This window comes from Chiloscyllium punctatum, chromosome 12, assembly GCF_047496795.1.
Source record: "Chiloscyllium punctatum isolate Juve2018m chromosome 12, sChiPun1.3, whole genome shotgun sequence".
NCBI lineage: Eukaryota > Metazoa > Chordata > Chondrichthyes > Orectolobiformes > Hemiscylliidae > Chiloscyllium > Chiloscyllium punctatum.
Window position 1 is genome coordinate 74,420,604 of NC_092750.1, and position 19,001 is coordinate 74,439,604.

At 44.6% G+C, this 19,001-nt stretch overlaps 1 protein-coding gene across 3 annotated transcripts in view; it reads left to right on the forward strand.

Moving 5' to 3' along the window:
* abhd14a (abhydrolase domain containing 14A) overlaps positions 1–16,795 on the forward strand; it is a 38,954-nt gene extending 22,159 nt beyond the window's left edge. For all 3 annotated transcript variants that reach the window (XM_072582800.1, XM_072582798.1, XM_072582797.1), the window contains 3 exons: positions 1,187–1,302; positions 10,045–10,280; positions 15,472–16,795. In XM_072582800.1, coding sequence (XP_072438901.1) covers positions 1,187–1,302; positions 10,045–10,280; positions 15,472–15,651 — 532 coding nt within the window. In that variant the 3' untranslated portion in view covers positions 15,652–16,795. The remainder of the gene's footprint in view (positions 1–1,186; positions 1,303–10,044; positions 10,281–15,471) is intronic.
* Positions 16,796–19,001: the final 2,206 nt, after the last annotated feature.

A 19,001-nucleotide genomic window follows, 5' to 3' on the forward strand; every position in this document is an offset into this window, starting at 1 on the left:
CTCTTCAGTCAACCTTAGACTTGCTTTTAGACAACAGGACCTTGAAGCCAACCCACAGTACGGCATTAAACGCTGAGAAATTTGTACCTTCTCCTCACCACAGCTGAAGCTGACAAGATGTGAAATCTTTGTGGATGCACCATCCTGGGGGGGTGCTACGAAATTCAGGAAGAGAGGGGTCTCATTCTAACGTGATTTGCACTGCACCGACGTGTGCTGGGATGTCTGTGTTTGTTGTCTGAGGCTACATTTCCAAGTATTAGACCCTCTTTCTAATCTCTGTTCACCTTCTCTCTGTTTAATGCTTAGACCAATGGCCAATGCAGCTGTCAGTACCTCTGGCTGCCTTGCAGGACCCTCTTTGTGTGCTATGTGGTGTCTTCACAACCACTCCTTACCTTGGTGTCTCAACAGCACAGCTAAAGTTTCACAGAAAAGTATCTTTCTCTCTCCACCACATCTCTGGCTAAACATCCTGAAATAGGGTGATGATTTTAATCAGTGGGAGATATCGATTTTCACTGTCATAACTAAAACAGTGTAAATTCTGCTGTGGAAGGGAGTTATTTATGTTATTGTGTTGATATTTCATAGCTCTGGTGCATAATCTGTTCCAAAATTGTTGTTTGCGCAGTTGACTTTAGGTTCCTTGCTACCGTTTCCAGGAAGCAGAGGTAAAGAAAGGGAGAGGAGTCCTATCCTGTCCAGCCATTGCTTCTGCATCGCCTCCAGGTCCAGCAGGCAGCAGATTGCCCCCTGTTTGCAGGTGCCTTGCGTGAAAACCTAGGCTTTTGGATTACTGCTCCTCAGGCAGGTCAAGGAAGCTGTGCCCGTGATTGTGAATCCCGTGAAAACCATGTACAAACCTGCCCTGCCCCTCTTGCTCTCTCCACAGTATATATTTCAGCTGCTAACCTTCATTCTCCTCCTGCTCCACAGTTCAACTGAGAACAGTCACAGTCATCGTGAAGTTCTGTAATTGATCAACCTCAATAGGTTCAGACAGCAAGACATAAACGCTTGCGACATTTAATAGATCCCTCCTTCCAACCACTTCATCCAGTTCAGAGCTCCTGGTTGAACAGTAGCGTTTCCAAGTGACTTAAACTTTGAACAGTTGAGCACCATATCCTTTCTCCTCTGATGTTATATTTCAGTGGTGCCCGCTATCATTTCTGTTCTTTAGCTTGGAGGTACTGCTGCTACACGGACAGGCCTTCGACTCAAAGACCTGGGAGGGGCTAGGAACACTGAGTCTGCTTGCTGAGAAAGGATACAGAGCTGTGGCAATGGACTTACCCGGTAAGGCGTTTCAAACATTGTTTTTGAACCTGAGTGTCTGGTTGTTACTGTATGTGGCCAATTGCGTGGATGAGTGAGAAGTTATCCACCTCAGTCGGGAAAACCGAATGGTCGAGTGTTACTTAAATGGTGATAGGTTGAGAAATGTTGAAATGCAAAGGGACCTGGCTATCTTTGTGTACTACTCAGTAAAAGCAAGCATGATGGTGCAGCAAGCAGTTAGGACGGCAATTTATATATCCTGTTTGCCTGCATTGCAAAGAGGTTTTCCGAGAGGAGCAGGAAGACCTGACTGCAGCTCTATAGGTCCTTGTTGAGATCATCTCTGGAGTATTACTTTGGAAAACATATACTTACTCTAGATAGGCAGGCCAGCCTGATTCCTGGGGTGGTAGGTCTGTCCTATGAGCAACGAGAGGGTTGACTGGACCTGTGCTTGTTGAAGCTTAGAAGAAACAAGAGGGGCTCTTGTTGAAAGTTCTGACGGGGCTGATTACGCTGGACGCACGTTTCCCCGGCCTGGAGATCTGGACGAAGGGCTGATAGTCTCAGGAAAAGTGGTCGACCTTTATGGAGCGAGATAGGGAGACACTTCTTCACAGGGTAATCAGCCTGCAGAGTTCTCCTCCACAGCGGGCGATGGATGCCGAATCACTGAATATATTCAAAAAAGAAAGTAGATCCTAGACATGAAAGGCTTCAGCATGTATGGAGAGAGAGCAGGAACATGGCGATGGGCTTGATGGGTTGAATGGTCTACTTTTATTTTCTATGATTCCATGTTTCAGTAAGGTATTTTATTGGATTTTATGTGAAACGTTCCTGGAAATGAACACCTGGCACTCAATGAGCTGATTTTCCTGTTTTATATTAGCTGCTCCCTCTCCAGGTTTGCTGACCAAATGTTGAACCTTGCATTACATGGAACATAGAACAATACAGCACAGAACAGGCCCTTCGGCCCACGATGTTGTGCCGAACTTCTATCCTAGATTAAGCACCCATCCATGTACCTATCCAAATGCCGCTTAAAGGTCGCCAATGAATCTGACTCTACCACTCCCACGGGCAGCGCATTCCATGCCCCCACCACTCTCTAGGTGAAGAACCCACCCCTGACATCTCCCCTATACCTTCCACCCTTCACCTTAAATTTATGTCCCCTTGTAACACTCTGTTGTACCCGGGGAAAAAGTTTCTGACTGTCTACTCTATCTATTCCTCTGATCATCTTATAAACCTCTATCAAGTCACCCCTCATCCTTCGCCGTTCCAACGAGAAAAGGCCGAGAACTCTCAACCTATCCTCGTACGACCTACTCTCCATTCCAGGCAACATCCTGGTAAATCTTCTCTGCACCCTCTCCAAAGCTTCCACATCTTTCCTAAAGTGAGGCGACCAGAACTGCACACAGTACTCCAAATGTGGCCTAACCAAAGTCCTGTACAGCTGCAACATCACCTCACGACTCTTGAATTCAATCCCTCTGCTAATGAACGATAATACTCCATAGGCCTTCTTACAAACTCTATCCACCTGAGTGGCAACCTTCAAAGATCTATGTACATAGACCCCAAGATCCCTCTGTTCCTCCACCTGACCAAGAACCCTACCATTAACCCTGTATTCCGCATTCTTATTTGTTCTTCCAAAATGGACAACTTCACACTTGGCAGGGTTGAACTCCATCTGCCACTCCTCAGCCCAGCTCTGCATCATATCTAAGTCCCTCTGCAGCCGACAACAGCCCTCCTCACTGTCCACAACTCCACCTATCTTTGTATCATCTGCAAATTTACTGACCCACCCTTCGACTCCCTCATCTAAGTCATTAATAAAAAGTACAAACAGCAGAGGACCCAGAACTGATCCCTGCGGAACTCCACTTGTAACTGGACTCCATGCTGAATATTTACCATCTACTACCACTCTCTGACTTCGACCGGTTAGCCAGTTTTCTATCCAATTGGCCAAATTTCCCTCTATCCCATGCCTCCTGACTTTCCGCATAAGCCTACCATGGGGAACCTTATCAAATGCCTTACTAAAATCCACGTACACTACATCCACTGCTCTACCCTCATCCACATGCTTGGTCACCTCCTCGAAGAATTCAATAAGACTTGTAAGGCAAGACCTACCCTTCACAAATCCGTGCTGGCTGTCCCTAATCAAGCAGTGCCGTTCCAGATACTCGTAAATCCTATCCCTCAGTACCCTTTCCATTACTTTGCCTACCACAGAAGTAAGACTAACTGGCCTGTAATTCCCGGGGTTATCCCTATTCCCTTTTTTGAACAGGGGCACAACATTCGCTACTCTCCAGTCCCCTGGTACCACCCCCGTTGCCAGTGAAGACGAGAAGATCATTGCCAACGGTACTGCAATTTCCTCTCTTGCTTCCCACATAATCCTAGGATATATCCCGTCAGGCCCGGGGGACTTGTCTATCCTCAAGTTGTTCAAAATGTCCAACACATCTTCCTTCCTAACAGATATCTCTTCTAGCTTATCAGTCCGTTTCACACTCTCCTCTTCAACAATACAGTCCCTCTCGTTCGTAAATACTGAAGAGAAGTACTTGTTCAAGACCTCTCCTATCTCTTCCGACTCAATACACAGTCTCCCACCACTGTCCTTGATCGGACCTACCCTCGTTCTCGTCATTCTCAGGTTTCTCACATACGCATAGAATGCCTTAGGGTTATCCTTGATCCTATCCGCCAGGGATTTTTCATGCCCTCTCTTAGCTCTCCTAATCCCTTTCTTCAGGTCCCTTCTGGCTATCCTGTATCCCTCCACTGCTCTGTCTGAACCTTGTTTCCTCAACCTTATGTAAGCCTCCTTCTTCCTCTTTACTAGACATTCAACCTCCCTCGTCAACCAAGGCTCCCTCACACGACCATTTCTTTCCTGCCTGATCGGTACATACATATCAAGGACACGTCGTATCTGCTCCTTGAAAAAGTCCCACATTTCCACCACATCCTTCCCTGACAGCCTATGCTCCCAACGTATGCTCCTCAAATCCTGTCTTACAGTGTCGTAATTTCCCTTCCCCCAATTGTAGAAACTTCCTTGTTGTGCGCACCTATCTCTCTCCATAACCAAGGTGAAAGTCACAGAATTGTGGTCGCCATCACCAAAATGTTCACCCACTAACAAGCCCACCACTTGTCCCGGTTCGTTACCGAGTACCAAATCCAATATGGCCTCCCCTCTGGTTGGACAATCTACATACTGCGTTAGAAAAGCTTCCTGGACACACTGCACAAACACCGCCCCATCCAATCTACTTGATCTAAAGAGCTTCCAATCAATATTTGGGAAGTTGAAGTCGCCCATGACTACGACCCTGTGGCTTCTGCACCTTTCCAAAATCTGTTTCCCAATCTGTTTCTCCACATCTCTGCTGCTATTGGGGGGCCTATAATAAACACCCAACAAGGTGACTGCACCTTTCCTATTTCTGACTTCAGCCCATACTACCTCCAGAGGCAGATCCCCCTCAAACTTTCTTTCTGCAGCCGTTATACCATTTCTAATTAGCAATGCCACCCCCCCTCCTTTTTTACCACCCTCCCTAATCTTACTGAAACATCTGTAACCAGGAACCTCCAACAGCCATTCCTGTCCCTCATCTATCCATGTTTCCGTGATGGCTACAATATCGTAGTCCCAGGTACCGATCCATGCCTTAAGTTCACCCACCTTATTTCTGATACTCCTTGCATTGAAGTATACGCACTTGAGCCCATCTCTGTGTCTGTAAGTAGTCCCTGTCAGTGCTACCTTCTCCACAGCCTCCCTACAGTCTTGGACATCCTGACACACAGCTAGCTTACTTGCTGGACTACAAGTCCGGATCCCATCCCCCTGCCAAATTAGTTTAAACCCCCCCGAAGAGTACTAGCAAACCTACCCCCCAGGATATTGGTGCCCTTCTGGTTCAGGTGCAACCCGTCCTGTTTATACAGGTCCCACCTTCCCCAGAATGCAGTCCAATTGTCCAAATATCTGAAGCCCTCCCTCCTACACCATCCTTGCAGCCACGTGTTCAACTGCACTCTCTCCCTATTCTTTGCCTCTCTGTCACGTGGCACCGGCAACAACCCAGAGATGACGACTCTGTCTGTCCTAGCTTTTAGCTTCCAGCCTAACTCCTTGAGCTCTTGAATGACCTCCCCGCCCCTCTTCCTACCTATGTCGTTGGTGCCAATGTGTACCACGACTTCTGGCTGCACACCCTCCCCCTTAAGGATTCTGAAGACACGGTCCGAGACGTCTCGGACCCTAGCACCCGGGAGGCAACAAACCATCCGAGAGTCTCGCCCATGTCCACAGAACCGCCTGTCCGTCCCTCTAACTAGAGAGTCCCCTATAACTAGCGCTCTCTTCTTCTCCCCCTTTCCCTTCTGAATCTCAGAGCCACAGACCCCTTCACTGCAGCTTACACCTGCAAGGCTGTCCCCCCCAACAGTTTCCAAAGCTGCATACTTATTTTTTAGGGGAACGACTACAGGGGAACCCTGCACTGCCTGTTTCTTCCCCTTCCCACCTCTAACTGTTACCCAGCTACCTCTGTTCTCTGGCGTAACTATGTCCCTGTAGCTTCTATCGATCACCCTCTCAGCCTCTCGAATAATCCTCAGCTCATCCAGTTCCAGTTCCAGTTCCCTAACTCGTTCGGTGAGGATCAGGATCTGACTGCATTTCCTGCACACGAAGTCGGCAGGAGTATCGGTGGTCACCCCTACCTCAAACATCCTGCAGGAGGAACATTCCACCGCCTGTGCTGCCATGACTGTACACTGTCTCCAAAAACAAGAACACTGAGTCAATAACCTGTGGACTTTAAAGTTAGGTTAGAGGAGGAGGGTGGGAGGGAGGCCCTACGGAAGTAGGACCTGGGGTCTAGAACACACCCACTCAAATACTAATCACTTGCCTTCCCGCCCAGCTATGCGCTCCAACCTCACTTCCGCTGCCCGCTACAGGTAAGTAATTTTGAAACAAACTGTCTTACCTTAGCTGTAGTCTCCCGGGTTCGTTTTTCCTCGGCCGCTGCTCCCACTCAAATATATTTGATATCTAACTTCTGCAAACGAAGAACTTTAGTGTGCCTACTGTCTGACACGTGAATCTGTAAAACCTGCTAAGACTCTTTGATGAATTGAGCCCATCGCTGGCTCAGTGGTTAGCACTGCTGCCTCACAGCACCAGTGTCCCAGGTTCGATCCCAGCCTTGTCTGTGTGGAGTTTGCTCATTCTCCCCGTGTCTGCGGGTTTCCTCCCACAGTCCAAAGATGTGCAGGTCAGGTGAATTGGCCATGCTAAATTGCCCGTAGTGTTAACTGCATGAGTCAGAGGGAAATGGGTCTGGGTGGGTTACTCTTCGGAGGGTCGGTATGGACTTGTTGGGCCGAAAGGCCTGTTTCCACACTGTCGGGAATCTAATCTAATCTAATTATCATTTCTTTGGGATTTAGACAATGAATACGGATGAAAGATGCTTCTGGTCATCACTGACGGAAATGTAGCCCTAGTTTTAGACTGGGAAACAGGAACAAAATTGTAACTCCCTCCTTCAGGTCAGCATGTGTGGCCTGTCCTGACCCAGTCAGACTGGATTAGGAACAGAAGCGCTGTTTGTCATTGTGAGTCATACTGAAATCTCCATGTGTGTGGACATCAGCTGAAGAACAGAGTTGGACATACTGCATTCTACCAAGGAGGGAAATTTGGTTTTGATGCAGAATGAGAAGCAGAATTCTGAGCTCTAACATTCAATCAAAAGCACTTTTTATTTTTGTTTTGACAAATTGGAGAAATAAAGGGCCAATGAGTTGAAACCTTTTTGAGTTTTTTTTGAACTGGTTAGGGTCACTGGTTACAGAGAGGCAAACAATAGCTGAACACTGAATGGGTCTTCAAACAAGGAGGATCTGTGTAACTACTTCACTGCTGTGTACTCAATGGACAGAAGGAAATGCTGGCCTTAGACCCTGTGTTTTTAGGTCCTTTATCTGGCTTCTGTCCTGGTGCTCACTCCTGTCCCTTCGAGTACCAAGTCCCTATTCAGGACATAAAAATATCACTGCATGGGGCATTCAGAAACAATGCAGCCTAAATACAACAGGTAAATTGCCATCATCATTGGTTTTAATCTGCACAATATCCAGTGAGAGTCTTCAATTGCATGAGAAAATAATATTATTACCTGAGAGACCTTCAGGGAGTGGGCCTGTAGCTGGCAGATGAAGTTCAAGGCAGACTAGTGTGAGGTGATATATTTTGGTATGAAGAACATGAAGAGTCAGTAGAAAATGCAGGGTACTATTTAAAAAGCGAGAGCTGGGGATGTATGTGCATACAGTGGGTAGGACAGGGGTGAAACATCTTTCCTTGGGTAAGGAAAACAAAACCCCACACGATTCTCCAGTTGTGGTCTCAGCAAGGCCCAAGACAGCTGCGATACAATTTTCTTGGTCCTGTACTCAAACCCTGTTGCAATGTAGGCTAATATACCTTTTGCCATCCTGACTGCTTGCTGCACCTTCATGCTTGTTTTCTGTGACCGGTGTTAAACACACCACGTTCTTTTGGACATCAACATTTCTCAGTCTGTCACTGTTTGAATAATAGTCTACCCCTCTGCTTTCCCAACTGAAATGGATAAACTCACACCTGTACACGTTAACAAAGCATACAATGTTTGAGGCTACATTCATAAGATCAGAGAGTATAGGAAAAGTGAAGGAGTGATGAATTACTAAAAAAACAATGGTTAGGTCTCAGCTGGAATACCAGAAGAATATTAACACATTTGAAGTGTGTTCAGAAGAGGAATATGAGCATAGTTCCAGGAACCAGGCAGACTGAACTCAAACCGTACTGCATCACCTGGGGTCAGAAACTCGAATTTAATTTTTTTTTGTCACTGACCTTATAAGAGGGAGATTAATAAACTCTGGAGTTGAAAGTGATGGTGAATAGGAGCTGTCATCAATAATCCTAAAAACCCATCTGGTGCATTGATGTCCTTTCGGGAGGGAAATCTGCCATCCTCTGTTTCCATGTAGGAAATGAGAGTTTAGATAGAGAGAAACTATTTCCTGTTTAGCTCAGTCTGGAACAAGGAAACCTTTTTAAATTTGAGCGAGACTATTCGGGGCTGTTAGCGACAAGCTTTCCCGTAAGTAGTATACATGTGTGAGCTCTCCAGCCCCCCAAATACACTGCTGACACTGAATTGAACCTTCAGGCTGATTCCATTCTGTGTGGTGTGTTATTTTTGGTTAAGAGTACCATAAGATGTGAAGCAAAGGCATAAAAATGGAATTGAAATACACATCAGCCATGATCTTACAAGATGACAGGGACCTGAATGGCTTCTCCTGTTTCTACATTCCCTGTAAAGGAGCACTTGCCAAACTGTTTTCTAATGTTGCTTACACTTTAGTACTTGGAAAGGATAGTGATAGTGACATGGGGAAAAAAATGAAACTGTAATGAAGTAGCAAACAACTTTCAGTGGATGGTTATTAAACTTTTAACGATGATAGATCAACATGTAACACATACGAAAATGTGTTCAAGTGCTTGTTAAAATGTTGTGATTTTGTCTTTCTTGGATGTTTTAGCCAAGCTCTCCATATCCCCTAGTGACAAAGTAAAACCCTCCCCAGATGTGTACACGTGGGCAGACACCCCCCTTTCCGTTGTTTCCCACCCCATTTGCATGTCCTATAATCAGCTCCACTACATTCAGCTTCCCCGTGCATGCTAGTGCACATCCCCACACACAGACAAATACATACAGACAGAACAGCATTCACCACCCATACACCCATTGCCCTAACTTTTCTGGTCTTGTTACTAGGGCCAGTGAAGCGTGGCTCGCCTCTTTCTGTTTGATGGCACTGATTCTGTCAGAGTTAATGTTTACTTGTGGCTGATGGAATTATCCAGTTAATGGTAGGGCACTGGGGATTGTTGTTGAGCAGAGAGGCTTCAGTGTGCAGGAATATTGTTCTTTGAAAGTGTAATTACAGGTAGACAGGGTGATGAAGAAGGCATTTGGCGCACTTGCCGTCACTGGTCAGAGCATTGAGTTAGGATGTCAGGTTACGGCTCTACAAGATGTTGATGAGGCTATTTATAGAGTACTGCATATAATTCTAGTCCCCTTTCTATAGTAAGGATGGTATTTAACTGGAAAGGGTGCAGAAAAGATTTACGAGGATTTTGCCAGAAACTGGGGGTTTGAGTCACAGGGAGAGTTTGAATGGGCTGGGAATTTTTCCCTGGAGTGTTGGAGATTGAGGAATGTCCTTAAAGGGATTTATAAAATCATGAAGGGCATGGAGAGGATAAATGGCCAAGATCTTTTCCCCAGGGGGGTGGTGGTGGTGGGGGGGGGGGGGGGCGGGGTTGCAAAACCAAAGGGCAGATGTTTTGGCTGAGAGAGGGAAAATTTGAAAAGGACCTGTGGGTTTTTCATGCAGAGGGTGGTGCATGTTTGGGGTGAGCTGCCAGGGGAAGCGTTGGCAGCAAGTACAATTGGCATTTAAAAGGCAAATGGGTGGGTGCATGTTCAGGACTGATTTAGAGGGATATAGGCCAAATGTAGACAAATGGGACTAGGTCAAGTTGGGATGTCTGGTTGGCATGGATGTGTTGGACTGAAAGGTCTGTTTCCGTGCCATTTGACTGTGCCTACTTAATGCCTTGTTCAATAGGGTATGGGAATACCCCACTGTTGGATATTGATAAAGTGGACAAGGACAGAGCTGACTTCCTGCTGGCCTTCCTGAACGCTGTGGGACTCCAGGCACCAGTCGTCGTCAGTCCCTCAATGAGCGGTCACTTCTCCATTCCATTTCTGATGTTTTACGCCCAGCGACTGAAGGGCTTTGTCCCCATTGCACCTGCTGGGACGAATCTCTACAATGCTGACCAGTATCAGAAGATCCAGGTAAGCTGCTGTCATTCAATCCTCTGTCACTCTGAGCTTCATTTCCTTCTTATCCCTGTCATTGAGGTGAGCAGTTGTACTTTGTGGCCAGGAGGCTAGATCCCACCCGAGTTATGAAAGCCAGCTGTCGAAGCCAAACTCATCCCGGCTGCCTTCTGAATAATGGCAATATCTTCTCACTCGTGAACAAGGTTCTCTTTCATCCATGAGCTTCCTGTGGGTGATTGTGTTGGTAACATGGCTTTAACAGGAACCTTGTAGATGAGTGAGACGTCCTTACGACCTCCTCCTCCCCTGGAATCTCATCTTCTTTCACCTTCCACCTCTCCTGTCCCAGTACATCCAAATACCACGCTAACTCATGACATCTTCACTACTTTCCCTTCCCTGTCTCCGTACTGAGTAACATCTCACTTTGCAGTGAGTTTAAACCTGCAGCTCAGCTCATTACAATCTCTGAGTTCACAGAATATAAATCCTCTCTTAATCAATCCCTGACTCAGGAGCACAGCTTCAACTATGCTATCTTACAGTCCCCTCTTCCTATCACATCAATCAATTTCTGATCACTTTCAGTGAATCGCTGTCCACTCACATCACTCTGTGTCCTCCCAAACCCACTTCCTTCTGTCTGGCCTGGGGGGGGGGGACGTTCTCTAAAACTGCATGTACAAATCCCAAACTCCAGCTTTCATTCACCCTGCTGCTGATCTACTAACTTGTACCCTTATAAATAAAAAAAATTGGCAATATCTTTTCTTCATTGAAACTACGGTGTCTCGGTCTGACCTGGCTCGCTTCCTGTTTCTACTCCTTTTAAGTCCATGCATGATATGAGGAAGTGATGGCGTAATGCTATTATCACTAGACAATTCATCCAGAGACCCAGCTAATGTTTCTAGGTTCAAATCCTGCCATGGCAGATGGTGGAATTTGCATTCAATAATTCAATAATTCTGGAATTAAGAGTGGAATGGTGACCATGAAGCTGTTGTCGATGGTCAGAAAAACCCATCTGTTTCACCTTTAGGAAAGGAAGCTGACATCCTCATGTGATCTGGGCTACATGTGACTCCAAATCCACAGTTGATTCTTAAACTGCCCTCTGAGCAATGAGAGATGGGCAATAAATGCTGGCTAAGCCAATAACGCCTATATCCAATGGGCGAATAAAATAAAGAAGCTTCAAGGTTTATTGTGGACAACTGTTTTAATGTATTTACTGCCAGATCCAACCAGGCAATGTGAAGCACTATCAGGTGCAGCCAAAGTTGCTCACTCATTGAGTCATATAGCATGGAAACAGACCCTTTGGTCCAACTTGTCCATGCCGATCGCATTTTCCAAACTAAACTGGTTCCATTTGCCTATGTTTGGCCCATATCCCTCTTAAACCTTTCTGATCCATGTACCTGTCCAAATGTCTTTTAAATGTTGTAATTGCACTTGCCTCTACCACTTCCTCTGGCAGCTCGTTCCACACACACCACCCCCAATTTGAAAAAGGTGCCCCTCAGGTCCATTTTATATCTTTCCTCGCTCATTTCCACCTATGCCCTCTAGCTTTGAACTTCCCTTTCCTGGTAAAAAGACCTAGGCTATTTGTCTTATCTATGCCCCTCATGATTTTATAAACCTCTTAAATGGTTACCCCTCAACTTCCTACATTCAGGGAAGAAGTCCCAACCTGTTCATCCTCTGCTTATAATGTGAACCCTCCAGTCTTGTTAACATCCTTGTATATCTTTTCTGCACCTAATTTAATAATACCCTTCCTATAGAAGGACAATCAGAAGTGTACACAATACTCCAAAATGGGCCTCGCCAATGTCCTGAACAGCGGCAACATAACATTTTAACTCCTATGCTCAATGCACTGACCAACGAATGCAAGTCAAACGCCGCCTTCACCAGCCTGTCTACCTGTGACGTCACTTTCAAGGAGCTATGCACCTGAACCCTTGGGTGTCTCTGTTTGACAACACTCCCCAAGGCCTTACCATTAACTGTATGAGTCCTATCCTGGTTTGCCTTACCAAAATGCAACACCTTACATTTATCTAAATGAAACCCCTAGGCCCATTGACCCAGCCGATCAAGACCCATTGTGCTCTTCGATAACCACCTTCACTGTCCACTATACCACCAATTCTGGTGTCATCCACAAACGTACTAACCATGCTTTCTATATTCTCATCCAAATTGTTTATATAGGTCACAGAGTCATAGAGATGTACAGCACAGAATCAGACCCTTCGGTCCAACTCGTCCATGCCAACCAGATGTCCTAACCTAATCTAGTCCCACCTTGTCAGCCCCCGGCCCATTTCCCTCCAAACACTTCCTATTTATATACCCATCCAAATGCCTTTTAAATGTTGCAACTGTACTAGCCTCCACCACTTCCACTGGCAGCTATACGCATACCACCCTATGCGTGCAAAAGTTGCCCCTTTATGTCTCTCTTATATTTTTCCCTCTCACCCTAAACCAAAGGAAGTGGTGGAAGCTGGTACAATTGCAACATTTAAGAGGCATGTGGATGGTTATATAAATAGGAAGGGTTTGGAGGGATATGGGCCGGGCGCTGGCAGGTGGGACTAGATTGGGTTGGGATATCTGGTCGGCATGGACAGGTTGGACCGAAGGGTCTGTTTCTGTGCTGTACATCTCTATGACTCTATGGCTTCTGACAAAGGGAATGCGAACCTGACAGCCATTCTCTTTCTTTTTCAGTGTTTTGCTTCACTATATTCTGACAGTGGTAATTAAAACCATTAGGGGGACCATTATTTTTCATACAGATTGGGATACGCATTGGGATACACAGACTAGCACATCATAAGACCATAAGACATAGGAGTGGAAGTAAGGCCATTCGGCCCATCGAGTCCACTCCGCCATTCAATCATGGCTGATGCGCATTTCAGCTCCACTTACCAGCGTTCTCCCCGTAGCCCTTAATTCCTCTAGACAACAAGAATCTATCAATCTCGGCCTTGAAGACATTTAGCGTCCCGGCTTCCACTGCACTCCGTGGCAATGAATTCCACAGGCCCACCACTCTCTGGCTGAAGAAATGTCTCCGCATTTCTGTTCTGAAATGACCCCCTCTAATTCTAAGGCTGTGTCCACGGGTCCTAGTCTCCTCGTTTAACGGAAACAATTTCCTAGCATCCACCTTTTCCAAGCCATGTATTATTTTGTACGTCTCTATTAAGTCTCCCCTTAATCTTCTAAACTCCAACGAATACAATCCCAGTATCCTCAGCCGTTCCTCATATGCTAGACCTGTCATTCCAGGGATCATCCGTGTGAATCTCGGAATCAGGAATTCCTTGGCTGTGTTCAAAGTAATTGTCCGGAACACTATTGTCCGTGCACCAACATGGGAGGCCGGAATAGATTTTGTAATGTAATAAGCCAGATTTGATTAACTACCACATGGTGCATGAACATTTATCTAATAGTGCTTATAGTATCATTATGATCCACATGGTGTTTGAAAAACAGAAATGCAAAACAACTGCAAAGATTTGAGATTTCGGTACAGTTGACTTCAATGGCTTGAGACAGAGTCTGTCCACATTAAATCTGTTAACAGGTAAGATGGTAGAAGAGGTGTTTCGACCCTTTTATTGTGCGGGTTGATGCCACACTGAGTTTCGGGTTGAAACTATTTATTATACATGAATACAAAATACTGCTCTTCATGGTCAACATAGAATACCAGGCTCTAACTTACAGTTAGATTAGGTAAGGTCTTATGTATATTTGTGTTGGTTGTGTTATGACACAGAGGTGAGCCCCTCTGTTAATTAAAACCGGCCACCCAGAAAGGCTCATCTCGTCTTGTAATCTGTTAAAGTATGACTAACAGAGAATCCCCAAATTCCACCACTTAAAGAAAATAACATCAATTTATTTAACTTTAAAAGTGAACATTAAACAGCAATTATTCACCCCCTTTGCCTTAACTGCTTACTATCCGTCTCTGACACTATAACAATATTCTGTTCCACTTAGACACTTATTAAAATTACATCCCAACTTAATTTCTGAGGCTGAGGGGTGACCTTATACAGGTTTATAAAATCATGAGGGGCATTAATAGGATAAATAGACAAAGTCTCTTCCCTGGGGTGGGGGAGTCCCGAAGTAGAGGGCGTAGGCTTAGGGTGAGAGGGGAAAGATATAAAAGACACCTAAGGGGAAACATTTTCACACAGAGGGTGGTATGTGTATAGAATGAACTGCTAGAGGAAGTGGTGGAGGCTGGTACAATTGCATCATTTAAAAGACATCTGGATGGATCTCTGAATAGGAAGGGTTTGGAGGGATATGGGCCGGGTGCTGGCAGGTGGGACTAGATTGGATTGGGATATCTGGTCGGCGTGGACAAGTTAGACTGAACGGTCTGTTTCCAAGCTATACATCTCTATGACTGTGACTCTCTGAATTGTTGTCAAAATAGCAACCTAAACTCAGGTATCCAGTTCATAGCCAAATGTTACATATTTTCAATTTTCCAGTACCTCTGGGATTGCCATCTAGTCATATACACAGGTGCTTGTATGCTCTTAGTTCAGAACAGCATTCTCTCTCTTTTAAAGGTACAGTATACACCTTCAACTTCATAACAATACGCTCTGCATTCCTTCCAGAGAATCTTCTCCCTTGTGTGTCCTCCAGAGTGATCCTTCTGGTCTGTCTTAAGTTCCAACCCTGCCCGCATTGTTCTATTTATACCTAGTGAGGTACATCTCCATAATATCAAAAGTTGCAACAGGGTTCTAATTCAGGGTTACAATGTTCACATCTGTTCAGTAGAATACCCTTTAAGACTGTTGTGATTGATCAGAAATGCTCATTCCAAAATGGACCTCTGCAGTGGAGATTGCAGATTGATGTTGACCCCTCTTGGACCACATCTCTGGCACCAGGAAGTCAATTTATATCCGATTACTTGGTCACTTGTGTGTGCCATTTATGGGATCTTGCCATATGCTAATTGACTGCCGTGATACCTACTTTACAACAGGGACTGCACCTCTAAAATGTTTTATTCATTGTAAAGTGCTTTGGGATGTGCTGATGTTGTGAACGATGGTTTTTTTTTGTTTGTGTGCCTCAGTTGGGTTGCGCTGGCACTATTTCACATGGGGAACTAAATCTACGCTTCTCTTTGCAGACCCCGACCCTGATTGTTTTTGGAGAATTGGACACTAATCTGGGTGTACGGTCCCTGAAAAACTTAAAGTATCTTCCCAATCACTCTGTCTTCAAGATCCCAACAGCTCGTCACGCCTGTTATCTTGATGAACCACACTTGTTCCATACGACATTATTGGACTTTCTAACTAAATTTTAGCTTTGAGTGTTTATACCACTGATGTCACTGGGGACTGTACGTACAAAACAATTAAGAACAGCACCAAACTAGCTTCATCAGCAATTGTTATTAATTTCTCGGAGTCAGACTCTGCAACAGGAGGAACTAAAACTGTAACTATTCCAGATTTATTTCAAAACAACTTCCTCTCTAAAGTTTCAGTATATATTAGTTAAAACGTGAAAAATTCACAGATTGGAAAACATAGTTTCGAAGAGATAAAGATTTAGTTCAGTTTCAGGCCGATTGGGTAAATGTCCCCATATAGACCTGGGAAATTTCGGGTTTGCTCCCTGGCCAAAGCTGAAGAGTCTGAACTCTTTCACTGTAGGACTAAACCTCATAAAACAGACAGGACTAAGGCTTTGGCCTTAGCTTCTGTTTGCTGAGCTGAGTTTAGACTGGAACACAGTAAAAATGCCAAATGTAGGTCCAACATCCTCCACTATTCCTTTTTTCCAACTGCTTTCTGAAATATTAATTCTGCCTCATAGGGGAATTTATTTTATAACCTGATTAAAGAAATTAGGCCGTGCAAGTATTCTTAAAATCCATCAGCTGTCTTCACCTTTTCACTGAGCGTCTGTGATGCTGATGTCTGCTGTTACACGTTTAGACCATCGAGGGGCAGTCATTTATTCTTTGAACCCAGAAACTGCGCACACCTATTTGAACTGATTTTAATCTACCATGTACCTACTTCTCTTTAACAAAATTCCTGTATTTCAAGGAAGAATTGAAACACATTTCAGGATGAGTACAGATTTCACAACATGTGCCTGTCATATTTTAACATTTCACTGGGGAAAAGGCCTTTACTTAAAGCTTGTTGATGAAAGCCCTTGGACCTGATATTTTGACTCAGAGCTTTGACACTGAGAGCTGGTTTTTGGCCAATTGAATTTTCTCCGTTCCCTCTTATTTCAAAATGAAGTGTTGATAAGTTTCAGAAAATGTTTTAAGTTGAGAGACTGACTTGTCTCATGCTATTTCTGGTTGTTGAACAAAAATTAATTTTGAAGCCAGCTAATTATTTGACTGTTTTGAATTTTTAAAAAATACATTATTGCTTAAAGAAAAATCAGTGTCTTTTTTTAAACACATAATTAAACCATCCCCTTGAGTTGTATTCATTCTTTAATTAAATCGGGTGCTTGATCTGAATCTCAATCTCATTTGCCCACTATTCTTCCAGATTCCTCAATGGATGTTCCCAACAAATATCTATCAGTGGCAGTCTTTAACTTTTGTCCCCTGCATTTTTGTGACAGCTGTAATGTAGAGCAGACCAAAGTAAATTTGCTTGTGCTGAGAAAATGGCGCATTGTCCTTCTTGTCACTGCAGCTGCCACGTGAGGCCTTATATCTGAACCCCCCCATCCCCAACACTCTGTGGAACTGCCTGTTATATGCATCAAGTCTCACCAAGCAATCACCCTTTGTTTTCCAGATCTGTATGACCTTCTACCTCAATAGCTCCTTCATAGGAGGGTTATCGGACAGAGGCTACCACTGAGACACATTGAGGTCAGATTTTGTGACGAGGCAGTGCTCCCTCTTTCAGACTGAATATTTAATATGAAATCCTGCCCAGGTCTCCTGAGGCACACCCAAGGTGGTGTTATTGAAAGATGAGTAGGGAGTTCTTCCCCAGTGTCTGGGCCAATAATTGCCACTCAATCAACATTCACAAAAAGAGATAGTATAGTCATGATCAGCTTACAGTTGTGAGACCAACTGATGACCAATTTTCCCACATTATAACAGTGACAGCACGACAAAAATATTTGAACACAGTACTGCCAGATGCTGGCAATTGGAATAAGTGCTGGAAATACTTCAGTGTCTGTGAAAACAAACACAACTGATACATCCAAGAGAGAGTTGGATAAGGATCTGAAAAAAATTGCTGCATTTTGTGGAAGGTGAATGGGCCTGAGAGCTTACATGGTCACAATTGGCCAAATCGCCTCAATTTGTGCTGTGATTAGAGGGGGTACTGCAGAACCTGTTTCTACTGCCTTTTCAAGCCATGTATTCGGAACTCCAAGTTAACAAAATTCTCCTCCTCTCAGAACTTGTTCAAACGGAGATTAGAATTGGGACCACTCTGATTCACGACTTCCAAAAACCAATTGGACTTTGGTACTAGAAGCGCATTCTTAAAATTTCTAATGACAATAAAATCAAATGTTGGAATTAATGGAGAAGAACATATACAAGGTACATTTCACTGGAGCATAGGAGATTGAGGGATGACCTGGTGGAGATTTATAAAATAATGAGGGGGGATAGATTATGTGAATAACAAGGGTTTTTTCCCTCGTTAGAATGGTGGAGTTCAAAACTAGGGGCTGTATTTTTAAGGTGAAAGGATTTTTTTTTACGCAGGGTGGTTTGTATGTGGAATGAACTGCCAGAGGAAGTTTTAGAAGCAGGTACAATTACAACATTTAAAAGACATTTGTATAAGTACATGAATCAGAAAGGTTTGAAGGGCCAAATGTGGTTTGAAAATATGGTGAACGTGGACTTGTTCGAGTGAAGGGTCTGTTTCCATGCTGTACGACTACATGCAAAATGGACATGAAATTGTCAAATGATCTTCAATGGAGGCAAAAATGCCATGTTACACTTTGGTTGGAAGACATTAATTAGATTCCCTACAGTGTGGAAACAGGCCCTTCAGCGCAACAACTCCACACCGACCCTCCGAAGAATAACCCACTCAGACCCATTTCCCTCTGACTAATGTGCCTAACAGTATGGGCAATTAAACTTGGCCAATTCAACTGAAATGTACATCTTTGGACTGTGAGAGGAAACCGGAGCACCCAGAGGAAACCCACGCAGACACGGGGAGAACGTGCAAACTCCACACAGACAGTCACCCGAGGCTGGAATCGAACCAGGGACCCTAGTGCTAAGGGAGAGGATTCCCCTCTGTGGAATCAACGACACTGAGGTGAATTGGTACTACAAAGAAAGTCACCCTGTTTTTCCATGTCACCATGGGTTCTGGATGGGAATATCCAATGGAGATTTTTTCCAACCTGCTATCAGTTAAATCCCACATGTAGTCAATTAACTGTCAATTCAGAGCCTCAGTTCACCATAGGCCTGATCACCTGCCCTAAACTGGACCAATTTAAGGCAGGATTGGGGCAAAGGGATGGCCACTGAATGCCACACTCCTGTCCTCACCTTTGGCCCCACCCTCCTCCCCTTGTAGCCTTCATCCTGCAAAAAACATTTGGCTTCTTTCCATTTAATGCATTAAATCCTGATCGTCTAACAACAATCTCTGCGGTATCTTGCAGAATGAGATT